The 16673-nt window shown below is 33.5% G+C and overlaps 2 protein-coding genes across 2 annotated transcripts; both read left to right on the top strand.

Annotated features, from left to right (window-relative positions):
• Nucleotides 1–304: 304 nt before the first annotated feature.
• On the top strand, nucleotides 305–3680 carry LOC107618249 (nuclear transcription factor Y subunit B-1). Its single transcript, XM_088499561.1, has 6 exons — nucleotides 305–511; nucleotides 651–910; nucleotides 1200–1329; nucleotides 1931–2011; nucleotides 2143–2181; nucleotides 3412–3680. The coding sequence occupies exons 2-6, from the start codon at nucleotides 666–668 to the stop codon at nucleotides 3457–3459; spliced, it is 543 nt and encodes a 180-aa protein (XP_088355687.1). The 5' UTR covers nucleotides 305–511; nucleotides 651–665; the 3' UTR covers nucleotides 3460–3680.
• Nucleotides 3681–6647: 2967 nt separating this feature from the next.
• On the top strand, nucleotides 6648–9842 carry BIO2 (Radical SAM superfamily protein). The gene is made up of 6 exons (XM_016320259.3): nucleotides 6648–7049; nucleotides 7482–7661; nucleotides 7881–7987; nucleotides 8219–8424; nucleotides 8785–8924; nucleotides 9276–9842. The coding sequence occupies exons 1-6, from the start codon at nucleotides 6843–6845 to the stop codon at nucleotides 9576–9578; spliced, it is 1143 nt and encodes a 380-aa protein (XP_016175745.1). The 5' UTR covers nucleotides 6648–6842; the 3' UTR covers nucleotides 9579–9842.
• Nucleotides 9843–16673: the final 6831 nt, after the last annotated feature.

A 16673-nucleotide genomic window follows, 5' to 3' on the forward strand; every position in this document is an offset into this window, starting at 1 on the left:
ACAAAATAAAAAAATATATTAAAAATATTGAATAGTTAAAGATTAAGAAAAAAAATTAAGATATATATATTAATTTTGATAGACTAGTCAACGAGTTATAGTTTAAATAACATAATTTTTTTATATTTATCTAGGAGGTTGTGAGTTCGAGTCTCTTTATTTTCGATAAAAAAAATTGATAGACTAATTTACAGTATAAAACATTTTACATAGTTATACGATTATATCCATTTTTTTAGACTATTTTATATAGTGCATCAAAATTAAAAATTTATATATATATAATCATAGAAAACAAATGAACGGCGGGGATTGTGAGAAAAGCCAAAATCAAAACCCTTCTTAGGTTATTCTGGAATCTCCTTCGATTGCCCTCACAAATTGCCAGTTGCCACCAATCACCTCTCACAATTTCTTCGCCCGCCAAATACAAAACCTCTCCCTCTCACTCGCTCACTCTCACAAAGGTCACCCATTCAACTACATCAACCAAGTCAAGTTCTAATTTCTGGTTGTTCTAGGCGTTTCATTCTACAATCACCAAATACATATATTTATCAACAGCATTGCATTGATTTTGCATTTGCATTTTGTAATTTGAATTTTTTTTTGTGTTATTTGTTTTTTTTTTTTTTTTTTCAATTGGATAGGATTTTTAATTGGCAATGGCGGATGCACCGACGAGTCCAGCGAACGGGAGCCATGAGAGTGGAGGAGAGCAGAGCCCGCAGGAGTCTTCTTCCGGCGGCCTATGTGGTGCAGGAGCAAGGGAGCAGGACAGGTTCCTCCCTATCGCCAACATCAGCAGGATCATGAAAAAGGGGCTCCCTGCCAATGGCAAGATCGCCAAGGACGCCAAGGACACAATGCAGGAATGCGTTTCGGAATTCATCAGCTTCATCACCAGCGAGTGAGCACTACACTGTTACTACTACCAACTGATTATTGCATGATTGTTTCTTGCTTTCAATTTTCTTTTTGCGAAATGTCTAATGAGTATCACATGAACAATTGTTTTTCTTTGATGGTTGTTAAGGGGTAGGAGGATAAGTTGTGTTTATCTAGATTAAGCTTATTTTGAGTCCATTGTAGCTTATGCTTAAATACTAGCTTACACATTATTGTATGTTAAAATTGTGTTTTGTTAACATTGCTAAGTTTGTTTATGTTAATTGGAGTCTGGTTATTTGGGTGTTTAGGGCATGTGAGAAGTGCCAGAAAGAGAAGAGGAAGACCATTAATGGAGATGATTTGTTATGGGCGATGGCCACTTTAGGATTTGAAGACTACATAGAACCTCTTAAAGTGTACCTAGCAAGATTCAGAGAGGTATTTTTAGTGACATTTTATTCTCCTGTCTCTATTTTCCTTTATTCTCCTGACTACATAGATAATAGGGTGATAATTTATTGTGATTGCTAAGTACAACAGCTTTTCCCTATAAATGTTTTAACAAATTGCTAATGACTACTCATGCTAGTTTCACTAATAAGTAATAACTGCTTTCACGTCATACTGTTTGTGGTTTTCTGTCTTACTAGTATTTACATCCAGCATTTCTCCATACTTCATGTATATTTGTTAGAACTGAGATTTTGTCTCTTCTAAAGCCTAAAACCCAACTGAGAAATATGAATTTTATGCTTCCTAGTTTTCACTTTCCATTTCCTTCTCCATACAAGTCTTTGGTTGGATGGGAGCATGGGGCTTTTGGGGGGGGGGGGGGGGTTCCTATTCAATGAATGTGTGTGTTAAACTTTTCTGACTGTTTCTTTTCTCTCTTATTTGATTGGTGATGTTCAAACATGGCTGATTATCGCAGTTGGAGGTAAGTTAATTACACCCCCTGTTTAGTTGTATTGCTTTATGTTTACCTCAAACCATTTTACCAATGGAACTGCCATTTTCTGTTGAACAATGATTCTTACAGGGTGACACCAAAGGATCTGCTAGAACTGGCGATGGATCTGTTAGACGAGATCAAGTTGGTCTAGCGGGTCAAAATACTCAGGTTAATATTTCAATTGCATAACCCTTATGGAGTTCTACTTTATGTTTCAGAATTGTTATTCTGGTAAATAAGGTTTAGTTCAATATTTAATCTGTATTGGTTTCTGTGTTGTTGGCTTATGTATTTTGCAGCTTGTTCATCAGGGTTCACTGAATTATATTAGTTCCCAGGTAAAGCTCGCCCTCCCTGTCTCTCCCAAGTCTTGAAGACATGCTTAATCAATTTTTAACCCTTTAATTCTTATCTTCTGTGAACTCTGAAGCAATGGTAAGAGGATTGGAGGAGTTAGTATTCAATATATAACCATTCACATGCCTTTTACTTAAAAGAGTAAAATTTTAATAGAGAGGGTTCATGACTACTATTATGCCTCTTATTATGCTACAGTTTTCTAAAAGAACTCTTCTACCATCTAGCCATTGTGGTCCCAGGACTTAGATTTTGAAGCCTAGATTTTACTTCCAATTGGAATCCTCCTTGAGCACAAACCTCTTTAAACCTTAGGATGACCAATTGACCAGAAAACTAAGGTGGAGATGCCTCTAGGCTTAGTTTACATTTCCAAAATACTTTCTTATGCATAAGCTGGTCAGGATCAAAGTGTGGACAAAGCACAAAATTCCGCTCAAGGTCCACCTAAACCTTAAGAGTTATGTAATTATATGTTTGTTGTATATTATTAGAAGCTCATAGGTATATTGTTTAGACCTACAATTACGAATAGGAACAGCTTGTATAGTTTTTACTTTTTTACGTCCACAAGTATACTTCTTTAGACAGATAGATATAGTTTATTTAGGAATCAGTGTTATGTTTAGAAGCGATGTTGAAACAAGACTTCAACAATTTTATTTCAGTTTAGACTAACATTAGCTATGCCATTTGTACTTGTATCAATAGTACAATGTATAACTATTTTTTATTGCTGTAAAATAGAAAACCCAGTTTTGCAGAGCCTGTTTTGTGGAATTTGTGACTTTAGTCTAGACCTGTTTTTGTGGAAATTATTTGAGCTCTTTCAAGGTGCTAATGCACTATGATGGAATACAAAGTAAAATGGAGTATGGAAAATGAAAAATGAGCATTACGATTATAGGAATTTGTATCATATTTGCGTGGAGTCATGGATTCATTATATAAGCTTGATTATCTGGTTCATTCAAAGTAATAAGATTCAATTGAGTGAGGTCGTTTTATTTATAATTAAATTACTTTCTGTATACGCACTTTGGTTTATAAGCCTGTTTTAGGATTTGTTCTAAGTTATTTTGTTCTATCTCTTCTTAACTCATTTCCTCACTTTTCCAAGTGTCCTATCCCCTCCGTTCTATGGTTTAATGTAAAGATCATATCTTCCATGTGACTAATGAAACATTGTTGGAATCTGCTGGGATTTGCAGGTGCAGCAACAACATTTGGTTATTCCTTCAATGCAAAGCCATGAATAGATGCTTCAACGAATCTCAAATTTTCACTTGAATGCTTGTGCACATGATGGCATGGACGGAAATAATAATTTCATGGTTGTAAATTTAGGTTCTTGTTTAGGGTAAAAAGGCACGGGCTTCAGAATTTTGTTTAAAAAATTAAATGTTTAAAACTGTTAATTTTATAAAATCAATGTACTCATTATTTTTAAAACATGACAAGCAAAACCTTTTTTTTATTATTATCTTGAGCAAAAGATATATATATATATATATATATATATATTCTAATATTATCGGTTTGAAAGATTGCATACATCTATCTCTTTTGTTGAGATATTTAAATATCATATTTGTTTTAGAGAACGGAGGGTTCGATTTTTGTATCCACAAATTGAAAGGACCAATTTTTGTACTTCTCATAAATCGAAAGATCCGATTTCGATGCCATATTTGGAAATAATATCTCGAACAATTCATAATCCAAAAAAAATATTATTCTCAACCCAAGAAAAAATAAAAAAAGTGCTATATAAAATCACTCTGACCACAATATGATAGTTTATAAATAACTTAAATTCCAGCCAACATCATAAGTTGGGAGAACTAATTTTGGTTGAAAGAAAAAACAACTTTCAAATAGTACTACACAAGGAATTATCAAACTGTCATACAAAACATGGTGAAAAATTCTAAAGAACCAATTATCCCAATTCCAATATATTAGAATAATTGTGGCTAATTTTTTTTGATATTGCAGGACTGTGAGTTGTGCTTGGTTATGATGTATACATGTGTTAGACACAAGTATGGGACAGGGAGAAATCGGACCGTCTGAGTTCTTTGTTAAAAAATTCTTTTCAGAAACATAAAAGCGAATAATTGTCCGAGCATTTCCTATGCAGAAGCAATCTTTATTAAAGGAATTCTTTTCAGAAACATAAAAGAATGATTGCTTCTCTAAGCAAAAGCAAGGACTAATTGCTTACCCGAGGCATTACTGAATCATCTCCTACCTTCTAGGTTTAATCACCCTAGTTTTCCCTTCTACTCCTTATTTCTTAACTCTCATATTTTACTAATTAACCAATAAAGCATGGTGCTTTACAATCCTCATAAGCCTGATGGAACAATTATTGACGAAAATAATTATATTTAGTCCAAAAGTAAAGTTCGCAAAAGCTTCATTGCTAATTCATAATATAATACATGATATATGTTCCAAATCCAATTGGTATTTTCCTTAAACTCCTATCTCAACCATCCAACATCATGTCACAATTTCAACTAGGCTCATTTCTTGTACAAAGACTTTACTACTCAACTAGACTTTTCAACTAGGCTGAATCCATTTGAATTATGTAACACAAAAACCATTAATTACTTGTATATAGGTCAAGTATAAGTCCTATTCAACTCATTGAGTATGACTATCGACTCTGAAACAGACGAGAAAACAAAGAAAATAGCTAAAAAATCTTGATATTGAGAAAAAAAGTTGAGAATATAATAAACGATGTATTATCTTCACTTATAATCAGAAGGTTGAGTCAAATAGGCGGTACTTGAAGGACTTTTGTCTATTGCTACCTCTGTTGTGTCTTGGTCTAATGTGAGATTCAATAGCAAGAAAAAAGAGATGAATTTACCCTGTCATTCATCTCTTTCAATGTTATGCTTGCAGCCTCCTCTGTGGTGTACTCAACTAATGCATAACCTTTGGACTTTGTTGAAATTTTATCCATAATAAGTTTAACTGTCAAGCTGTGACCAGTTTGCTTTAGCCTTATGATACTAAACAATGATAAGCAAAGTAAACAATCTAGAGCTACCTTCTATAAGATCACCAAAGCCCTTAAATGATGCATCTAAGGTATTGAAGAGACAAAACTAAAAATAAAAATAATAAATTGTCGAGTGGTATCATCTTTCAAGAAACAAAAATGCTCTAGTTAAAGCTATAGCTATTCTCCCTCGATAAAACTTTCATTATTTCATAAAAATAATAAAATAACATTATTTTGTTTGTCTAATGCTTCATGGAAACAATTAGTATTTTCTAAAGAAAGGTACTTCTAATTACTAGCTCTTGACAAAGTAATTCTCATAAATTTTCTAGTGAAAAAATCAGCATGTGAACATCGTATGGACAAGGCAAACAATCATGGTGCAAGTACCTGTATCAAAAAGTCTTTTTTGTTCTTAGGGGAGCTGCCTGATTTGCTTTGGAGGAGTTTTTCACATTCAAACTGTTTTTTAAGTCATTACCTAAGAATTATTGGTAGTAGAAAATCAAAGAAGAAAAAAGAATTCTATATTTGAACACAACCTGATACTATTAACCTAAACTAGAAATTTTACAACTCAGTATGTTGTTTTTTATTTAAAAGTATAAGGCCTATGCATAAGTCACACTAAGATAGAGTACATGGTGTATAAGTTTAGCATAGGAACGATGAACTCTAACATAGAAGTGAAAATTAGAGAAAACATGATACCACAGGTTTTGTTATTGTTGTTGTTATATACATATAACGTACCTGTACACTTCAAGTTTTGTATATTGTTAATCTAAAAAGTAAAAATACAACCTCATTAAATACAGCAGGTAACACCTATGATTTTTCTTTGCATTCAGAAGAATTTTCAATGCAATCAAGATCCAAGTATTATCCTATTAAGTGAGCTAAGAGCCTAAGCCCAAAGAACTTTAAATGTATATAAAAGAAAACTAACATAAAATTATTGCAAAAGATGGCTAACCTTCATAATCCTTAATATCTGACTCGAAATTGTTATATGTTTGAACTGCATACTTGGACCACAGTAAGAATTTCACTTAACTTGGGAATTTATACTTCAACACAAAATGACAGAATTTTAAGTAGAACAGTGCTAACCAGAAAGCTCCAATGCGCAATCATAATCGAGTTCACAACAAAAGGCAAAGTTGTTTTTCTAGGAAACATGATATATGCAGATCTGAGCATCCTTCTCACTTTACAGGGCAGATATTATTGTCATCTAATTTCATATAAAAATTCAATTTATTTTTATTATTTTATTCAAAAATTTAAAAAATATATATATAATAATAAAAAAAATATAATTATAAAAAATTAACAAAAATAAAAAAAATAAAAAATAAATCATCTCTCGTTAGTATTTTTGTATCTTTATAAAATACTAATTTAATATCTCTAAAGTCTGAACACAATATCTCTGTTCTATTAAATACGATTTTGTGTTTAAATCTCCCTTTCTCAATTTCCCTTCTCTATAAACAAAAGCAGCCGCAATCTGCATACTGAAAGCACTTTCAAGGAAGTGATTTAGCCTCAATCTCTCATATTACTCTCATCTAGTTTCAACTTTCTCTCTTTTCTCAGCTGAATTCAAAAATCATGTTTCTGGTGAGACCCATTTTCAGAAGAACTCATCATCTTACACCCTCCATTGGGGTTCTGCAATCTTGTCATGGCTACAGTTCTTCCTCAGATGCTGCCATTCAAGCCGAGAGGACCATCAAAGAAGGCCCCAGAAACGATTGGACCCTAACCGAAGTCAAATCCATCTATGATTCACCCATTCTCGATCTTCTCTTCCATGGGGTAACTATTATAAAGTTTATTTCTCTTTATGGCTTTAATGGGGTCATGCAAAACTTGATTTTGAAGTGCTTGAGGGAAATCCCATCAAGAAAAGTTTTTATTGGAAACTAGTAGGTATTTTGCATTTATAATTATTAACAGATTTTAACAGAAATTTGTTTAAAAAATAATTGTTTTTTAATTTGGAACTCCATAATGCATAATTATACAATTGACAATAAAATATTGCACCCAATAACATGCCAAAAGCTTAGAACGTTAGCATAAATACTTTTAACATAAACCCAAGTTTATTTCTGTATTTTGAAGTGCCTAAGCAAAACCCATCAAGGAAAGTTTATTATTGTGGAATAGCAGCATAATCAAAATTTGGTTTAATTTACTGAAGCTCAGTGTTTGGTGTGTGTGTGTGTGTGTGTGGTGATTTATCAGGCTCAAGTTCACAGGCATGCTCAAAACTTTAGGGAAGTACAGCAGTGCACTCTACTCTCTATTAAGACAGGAGGGTGTAGTGAAGATTGTTCCTATTGTCCTCAATCCTCTAGGTATAACACAGGACTCAAGTCCCAAAGACTTATGAACAAAGATGCTGTTATTGAGGCTGCCAAGAAGGTAAAACTTGTAATTCTGATGCTATCTATGATTACGGGTATTCTACTTCATATTAGCCTGCAACATTGTGATGCCATTATTCGTCTTTATAAAGCTCCATTGATCTGATATTAGTTAACATGACATGGAGAAGTGTTCGATGTTCATTTGGAACCCAGAACATTTATTAGTTAAAAAGTATCATGTTTCTGAGTAACATGGAAGTTCATTATCCTGTAGGCAAAAGAGGCCGGGAGCACTCGCTTCTGTATGGGTGCGGCATGGAGGGACACTATAGGAAGGAAGACCAACTTCAACCAGATCCTTGAATATGTAAAAGAAATAAGGTAATACAATACTATCATCTGAAAAATATACTATAAGTTTGGTCTATCAGATTTCAAATGAAATGCGCTTAACTTATAGGGGTGCGTGATTCGTGGAATGTTTTCACATTTTTGGGAATTTACATTGAAAAAATATTCTAATATAAGATTTCTAATGTAAAATTCCTGTGAAAACATTGACCACACGCCCTATCAGGTAAATGTAGATAACATTTGAGCTCTTTATTGTAGGGATATGGGGATGGAGGTGTGTTGCACCCTTGGCATGCTGGAGAAACAGCAAGCTGTTGAACTCAAGCAGGCAGGTCTCACAGCCTATAATCACAATCTTGATACTTCAAGGGAATATTATCCAAACATCATTACAACAAGGACATATGATGAGCGCCTAAAAACCCTTGAATTTGTTCGTGATGCAGGGATTAATGTTTGTTCTGGTAATCATGTTAACATTAAACACAATGGAACTTATTTGCAATTTGCTTTAACTTTATAATCAAATTTTCCCAGATGGATGTGATATAGCTTTTCGATTTCTTTCATATGTAGAATAGGCACATATACTGCAAGAAGTTTATCCATTCTAATTTTTTCTATGTGCTAAGGATCATAATATAAAGATCTTATTCATTTTGAACTTTTCTTTTTTACTCTTAGTTCTAGGATAAACAGTATTATTAAGTTATTTTGAACATTAGACATTATATTGAAGTAAGCTCCTTACAAGTGACTAACAATTAAAGGACTTACTTCTGAATAGTCTTACTGACCAATCGAGAATTGTTTACGCTTGACAGGAGGAATTATTGGGCTTGGAGAAGCAGAGGAGGACCGCGTAGGTTTGTTACATACATTGTCGACACTCCCCTCTCATCCAGAGAGTGTTCCTATTAATGCACTTGTTGCTGTAAAGGGAACCCCTCTCGAGGATCAGAAGGTTAGTTAATCTTACTGGTCGATTTGCGAAACGAGTAATGCTAGGGAGCCAACTTTTTTTAGTCAATATCAGCCAACTTTTTAAAAATTATTTTATTTATCTTAAATTTTAGACCCTATATCATAAATTTTTACTCTAGACTGTAAATTATAAAGCCTAAAACAAAGTTTGGCTAATGTTGACTAACTAAAAGTTGGTTCTAGTTACTTTTTCTATTTACTAGTTCTCATCAAACTTGTATTGGCAATGATAATACAAGTGGTTGATGCTTGCCGTTAAGCCATGTTGGGATTGTTGGCAACATCAAGGCTGCCTAAAACTAGATACTGACATTTCTATGCTATTTTTCAGCCTGTTGAAATATGGGAGATGATTCGAATGATAGCCACAGCGCGAATCATAATGCCTAAAGCAATGGTCAGGTTATCAGCCGGTAGAGTTCGGTTCTCCATGCCTGAGCAGGCACTATGTTTTCTTGCTGGTGCAAATTCTATCTTCACCGGCGAAAAGCTCCTCACCACTCCCAACAATGATTTCGATGCCGATCAACTCATGTTTAAACTTCTGGGACTGCTCCCAAAAGCGCCAAACTTAGATACGAATGAAACCAGTGATGCAGAGAATTACAAGGAAGCTGCTGCTTCTTCTAGTTGAGTTGATCAACAATTGTCTAACGTCTGTGGTCCTTCAACTTCTTCAACTGGCAGTTGATCCACATTTTCTCTCTTTTCTCCTCTCCCTTGGATAACTTAAAGGTGCATTGAATATTAGGCGTCATGGAATTTGCCTATTCTATGGCTTGAAAACTTAAGACTATCAAACAATTAGATATTTTAAGTTGAAAACATTTTTATTTTTCTATTTATTTTCAATATTTTATAAAAAAATAAATTATTAAAAAAATCTTATTTTTTGTTTTCACATTCTATTTTCTCTTTTATTCACAAAAATTTGAAAATGAAAAATATTAAAAATGAAAACTGAAAATGAAATTGCAATTCAAATGCGCGCTAATTTTTTTCTAGGGTTTTTGAAAAACCTAAAATTTATAAATCCTGTTGTGAAATAAATAAATAAGGAAGAGGTAACATATATAAAATAAAAAGTATAATTATATAACTTTAATAGTAATATTCACCACAATTATTATCACAATATAATTAATATATTTACTAATATTGTAGTAAAGAATATAATAGAGAGAATAGTATAAGAGAGTGAAGAATGTTTTATTACTATCAGTTGTGTGTATGTTACGAGAGGATTTTTCCTCTATTTATAGATACAAAAATTCAAACATTCAACTTTCATTAATCATTCAACTTTCATTAATTCTCAATTTGTATTGAGAAGTTAAGCTTTGAAAAGCTCAGCCGCCCACATTAATAGACATCCATTGTTATCATAACATTTCCCCTTGGATGTCTATTTAAGAATATACCTCATTAAAATCTTACTAAAGGAAAACCTTGTGGGAAAAAACCTTAGTGAAGGAAAACGAGTACAATATCCTTTGTGATGGGGACTGTCTCATTAAAAACCTTGTCAAGAAAAATCCAATGTGAAAAAACCTGACCAAGGAAAAAAGAGTACAGTTTCCCCCTCTTGTCGACATCATTTAATATATCAAAATTCGCGCATCCCAATCTCATGCACCAATCTTTCAAATGAGGATTTTGGGAGTGAATTTGTGAATAAATCTGCCAGGTTGTCACTTGAGCGGATTTGTTGGATATCAATTGTCCCTTGATTTTGAAAATCACGAGTGAAGAAGAATTTGGGAGAAATATGCTTTGTTCTATCGCCTTTGATATATCCACCCTTAAGTTGAGCAATGCATGCTGTATTATCTTCAAACAGGACAGTTAGAGCTATCTTATGATCAATTAGTACACATGATGACATAATATATTGGATCAAACTCCTGAGCTAAAACACTCGCGACTTGCTTCATGTATCGCTAGTATTTCAGCATGATTAGAGGAGGTTGCTGCTATCGTCTGTTTCGTAGACTTCCATGATATAGCTGTACCACCATACGTGAACAAGTATCCTGTTTGAGATCTCCCTTTGTGTGGATCAGACAAGTATCCAGCATTTGCATATCCAATTAGTTGTGATTTGGATCCATAGGGATAAAATAATCCCATATCAACCGTTCCATGAAGATATCGAAAGATTTGTTTGATTCCACTCCAATGTCTTCTGGTTAGAGAGGAACTATATCTTGCTAGTAAATTCACAGCAAATGATATATCGGGTTGTGTATTATTGGCAAGATACATTAGCGCTCCAATGGCACTAAGATATGGTACTTTAGGACCAAAGATATCTTCATTTTCTTCTTTAGGACGGAATTGATCCTTTTCCACATCTAAAGATCTTACGATCATTGGGGTACTCAAGGGATGTGACTTATCTATATAAAATCTTTTCAATATCTTTTCTGTGTATGTTGTTTGATGAATAAAGATCTCATTTTTTATATGCTCGATCTGCAGGCCGAGACAAAATTTCGTCCTTCCAAGGTCTTTCATCTCAAACTCTTCTTTTAGAGTTTTTATCATTGTTGGAATCTCTTCAAAAGTCCCAATGATATTTAAATCATCAATGTACACAACAATTATAATGAATCCAGATGCAGATTTTTTTATGAAAACACACAGACAGATATCATCATTCTTAAATCTATTTTTGGCCAGATACTCAATAAGACGATTATACCACATTCGTCCAGATTGCTTTAGACCATATAAAGATCTTTGCAATTTGACTGAGTATAACCCCTGTGAATATTCATTGGATGGTTTAGATATCTTTAGTTCTTCAGGGACTTTCATATAGATATCCCGATCTAATGAGCCGTATAAATAGGCTGTTACCACATCCATTAAATGCATATGCAGTTTATGATATGCAGATAAACTGAACAAATAACGCAATGTTATCGCATCCACTACAGGGGAATACGTTTCTTCATAATCTATACCAGGCCTCTGTGAAAAATCTTGTGCTATAAGTTGAGCTTTGTAGCGCACAACTTCATTTCTCTCATTTCATTTTCTCACAAATATCCATTGGTATCCAACAGGTTTTACATCTTCTGGTGTACGGACTACAGGTTCAAAGACTTCACGTTTGCAAGTGAGTCTAACTTAGCCTTCATGGCTTCTTTCCATTTTGGCCAATCATTCCTTTGTCGACATTTTTCGACTGATCTTGGCTCAAGATCCTTACTTTCATGCATGATATTTAATGCCACATTATATGCAAATATTTCATTGACAATTGTCTTATTTCGGTCCCATTTTTCTCCTGTAAAGACATAATTTATCGAGATCTCGTCATTTTCACAACTCTTAGGTACCTGAACATCTTCTAGCATTAAAACTATATCAGAATTTTGGACAACTGCAGGTGTCTTTACTATGTCTTTTTCAACAGCAATCGTATTTACCTCTTTTCTTTTTCGAGGATTTTTGTCTTTGGAACTGACAGGCTTGCCACGCTTCTGGCATGAATTTGCTTCAGTGGCTATTTGTCCAACTGGGACATCAATTCGAATTGGGGCATTTTCCGCTGGTATATAAGATTTGGTTATCCTCTTTGTATCGAAAAATGTATTAGGCAATTCATTTGCTATTCTTTGCAAATGTATAATCTTTTGAACTTCTAGTTCACATTGCCCTGATCGAGGATCTAAATGCATCAACGATGATGCATTCCAATTAAGTTCCTTTCTAGGAAGCTTATTCACTCCCCTTAATGTTGGAAATTTTGATTCATCAAAATGACAATCCATAAATCGGGCTTTAAATACATCCCCAGTTTGTATCTCAAGATACCTTACTATAGAAGGAGAATCATATCCAACACATATCCCCAATTTTCTTTGGGGTCCTATTTTGGTGCGATTAGGTGGTGCAATGGGAACATATATCGCACATCCGAATATTCTTAAATGGGAAACATTTGGCTGCTGGCCAAAAGCTAATTGTATAAGAGAGAACTGATGGTAACTCGTTGGTCTCAAACGAATAAGTACTGCAGCATGTAAAATAGCATTCCCAAACCGAGGTTGGGAGATTTGTTCTCATAAGCAAGGGTCTAGCAAATAATTAGAGGTGTTTAATAAGTGATTCTGCTAACCCATTTTGTGCGTGAACATAAGCTACTGGATATTCAACACTTATTCCATTAGCCATACAATAAGCATCAAAGGCTTGGGAAGTAAATTCACCAACATTATCAAGATGAATTGCTTTGATTGGATTTTCTGGAAATTGTGATTTTAATCGAATAATTTGAGCCAGTAATTTTGCAAACGCTAGGTTGTGAGAAGACAATAAGCACACATGTGACCATCTCAAAGATGCATCTATCAGGACCATAAAATATCTAAAAGATCCACATGGTGGATGAATAGGTTCACATATATCGCCTTGAATCCTTTCTAGGAATTCAGGGGACTCAAATCCAATCTTTACTGGTGATGGCCTTAAAATTAACTTCCCTTGAGAACATGCAGCACAATAAAATTCACTAGATTTAAGAATCTTCTGGTTCTTTAGTGAATGTTCATGGGAGTTTTCAATAATTCTCCGCATCATGGTTGTTCCCGGATGACCCAATCGATCGTGCCAAGTTATGAATTCATTTGGGCTAGTAAACTTCTGGTTTACAATGGCATGTGATTCAATTGCACTAATCTTGGTATAATATAACCCAGATGAAAGTGAGGGCAACTTTTCTAATATAACCTTTTTATTTGAATCATGAGTTGTGATACATAAGTACTCATGACTTCCCTCATTCATAGTCTCAATATGATATCCATTTCGGCGAATATCTTTAAAGTTCAACAAGTTTCTTAGGGACTTAGTAGACAATAGTGCATTATTTATTATAAAATTTGTTCCTCTGGAAAACAAAATTATAGCTCTTCCGAAGCCTTCAATCACATTGCCTGAGCCAAAAATAGTATTAACATATTCTTCTTTTGGCATAAGATGGGTAAAATATATATCACTTTTGAGAATGGTGTGCGAACTTGCACTATCCGCAAGGCATACATCTTCATTATATATCCTTCCCATTTTCTTCAAAGACAAATAATAATAAAATGAGTAGTATGCACAGTTAAATTGAATACTTGATCGAAATTATTTTTTTAAGAAACACTGTACATAAAAATAATGTCATATACTAAAATTTTATTTTAAAACTTGACACATTTAATGATTTCAAAATTCATAAACATTAATATTTTATTATTTATATACATCATATTTGAAACTCAAATACATAGAAAATAAAACTTAACAATAAGTTCTTTACATTATTTATTTACATGGATACTTAACAATTTCACATATTAAACTATTTCATCATTGATCAAATGACCAATATTTCCTTCAGGATCCTCAAAGAAATCAGATACATCATAATGAGTGGTGGAATTTTCAGCAACATCATTTGAAACAAAATTCGTTTCCTTTCCTTTGTCGTCTTTTTTCAAAGATGCTTGATAAAGATCGACTAGGTGCCTTGGGGTACGACAGGTACGCGACCAATGGTCCTTTCCACCACAATGGAAACACTTATCCTCTGTTGATTTATTTTGCCCAATATTTCTTTCTTTATCCCACTTCTGGTGAGATCCTCTCTTTTGAACATAATTCCTTTTCCTTCCATAATTTTTCTTGTTATTAAAACCTTGCCATTTACCTCTTCTGGGGTAATGATTTGCCGCGTTTACTTCCAGAAATGGGGCGGCGCCAGCTGGGCGTGCTTCATGATTCTTTAAGAGCAACTCGTTGTTGCATTCAGCAACAAGAAGGCAAGAAATTAACTCAGAATATTTTTTAAATCCTTTTTCTCGATAATACTGCTGCAGGAGCACATTCAAGGCATGGAAGGTCGAGAAAGTTTTCTCTAACATATCATTATCAGATATCTTTTCCCCACATAATTTTATTCATGAGGTGATTCAAAACATTGCCGAATTATATTCATTTATGGATTTAAAATCCTGTAGACGCAAGTGCGTCCATTCATATCGGGCTTGAGGAAGTATCACCATTTTTTGACGATTGTACCTTTCTTCAAGGTCTTTCTAAAGATTTGTAGGATCTTTTAATGTGAGATATTCATTTTTCAATCCTTCGTCAAGATGACGACGAAGAAAAATCATGGCTTTGGCTTTATCCTTCTGGGATGCATTATTTTCAGCCTTAATGGTATCTCCAAGATCCATTGAATCAAGATGAATTTCAGCATCTAGTATCCATGATAAATAGTTATTTCTAGATATATCAAGAGCATTGAATTCAAGATGAGAGAGCTTCGACATAATACAAATTTGTTACCTGAGTCTTGCTAAAAATTTGATCAGAGTCTCGTGCTGATAACGTGTTGTGGAATAAATAAATAAGGAAGAGGTAACAAATATAAAATAAAAAGTATAATTATATAACTCTAATAGTAATATTCACCACAATTATTATCACAATATAATTAATATATTTACTAATATTATAGTAAAGAATATAAGAGAGAGAGAATAGTATAAGAGAGTAAATAATGTTTTATTACTATCAGTTGTGTGTATGTTACGAGAGGATTTGCCCTCTATTTATAGATACAAAAATTCAAACATTCAACCTTCATTAATTCTCAATTTATATTGAGCAGTTAAGCTTTGAAAAGCTCAGCCGCCCACATTAATAGACATCCATTGTTATCATAACAAATCCAAAATATTATTTTGTTAACTAGGTGGTTTATCAATCAACATTGTTTTTTGTCAATAACATTGTTTTTGGATGTAGATTTTATACAGTAGTATTTGATGAGTATTTTGGTGGAAATTCCACCAAAACACACAAATCTAACCGGCAAGTGTACCGGGTCGCATCAAGTAATAATAACTCACATGAGTGAGGTCGATCCCACAGGGATTGAAGGATTGAGCAATTTTAGTTTAGTGGTTGATTTAGTCAAGCGAATCAAGTATTGGTTGAGTGTTTGTGATTAACAGAAACTAAATTACTTTGAATGTAAAAGGGAAAGGGAAAATTGCAACAAACTATAGAGCAGGAAAATAAAGAAACTGAATCTTAAAGAGCATGTAAAATAAAGTGCAGAATCTTAACTTGCAAGGAATATAAATGACTGAAGCTTAAAGTGCAAGAAATGTAAATTGCTTGAATTGTAAAAGGGATTGGGGTGTGGACTTGCAGGAATTAAACAAGAAACAAGTAAATGGCATTAAACATAAAAGAGAAAATTGAAGTGCAGTGAAGTAGATCTTAACAGAAAAGTAAAATGACTTGAGAATTTAAAGAACTAGAAAGCAGTGCTTAAGTTGCAGCAAATTAAAAGGGGTTGAGATCTCAGGAGTGGAAGAGACTAGATAACAAGTCTAGATCTCAAATCCTTCCTTGATCCAACAAGAGCAATTGCAAAAGAAGTAAAGAAAAGTAAATTGCAGAAGCAAAGTAGATGAAGAAGCAGTAAACAGAAATTCAAATTCAATTATGCAGAAAGAAAATAAACAAGGGATCTCAAGGTGAGATTGAAACAGAATTTCTTCAATTCTCCACCCAAGATCCAAAGCAAGAAAAGTAAAGAGTGCTTCCAGCAAGGAACCAAGAAGAAGAGAGATCAATTCTCCTTCCAAGTTCTCTGAAATCTAAACTCAAAAACAAAAGCTCAAAAATGAAAAATGAAAGTTCAAAGAAAAATTCC

This window comes from Arachis ipaensis, chromosome B9, assembly GCF_059453495.1.
Source record: "Arachis ipaensis isolate K30076 ecotype BB chromosome B9, ASM5945349v1, whole genome shotgun sequence".
Classification (NCBI taxonomy): Eukaryota; Viridiplantae; Streptophyta; class Magnoliopsida; order Fabales; family Fabaceae; genus Arachis; species Arachis ipaensis.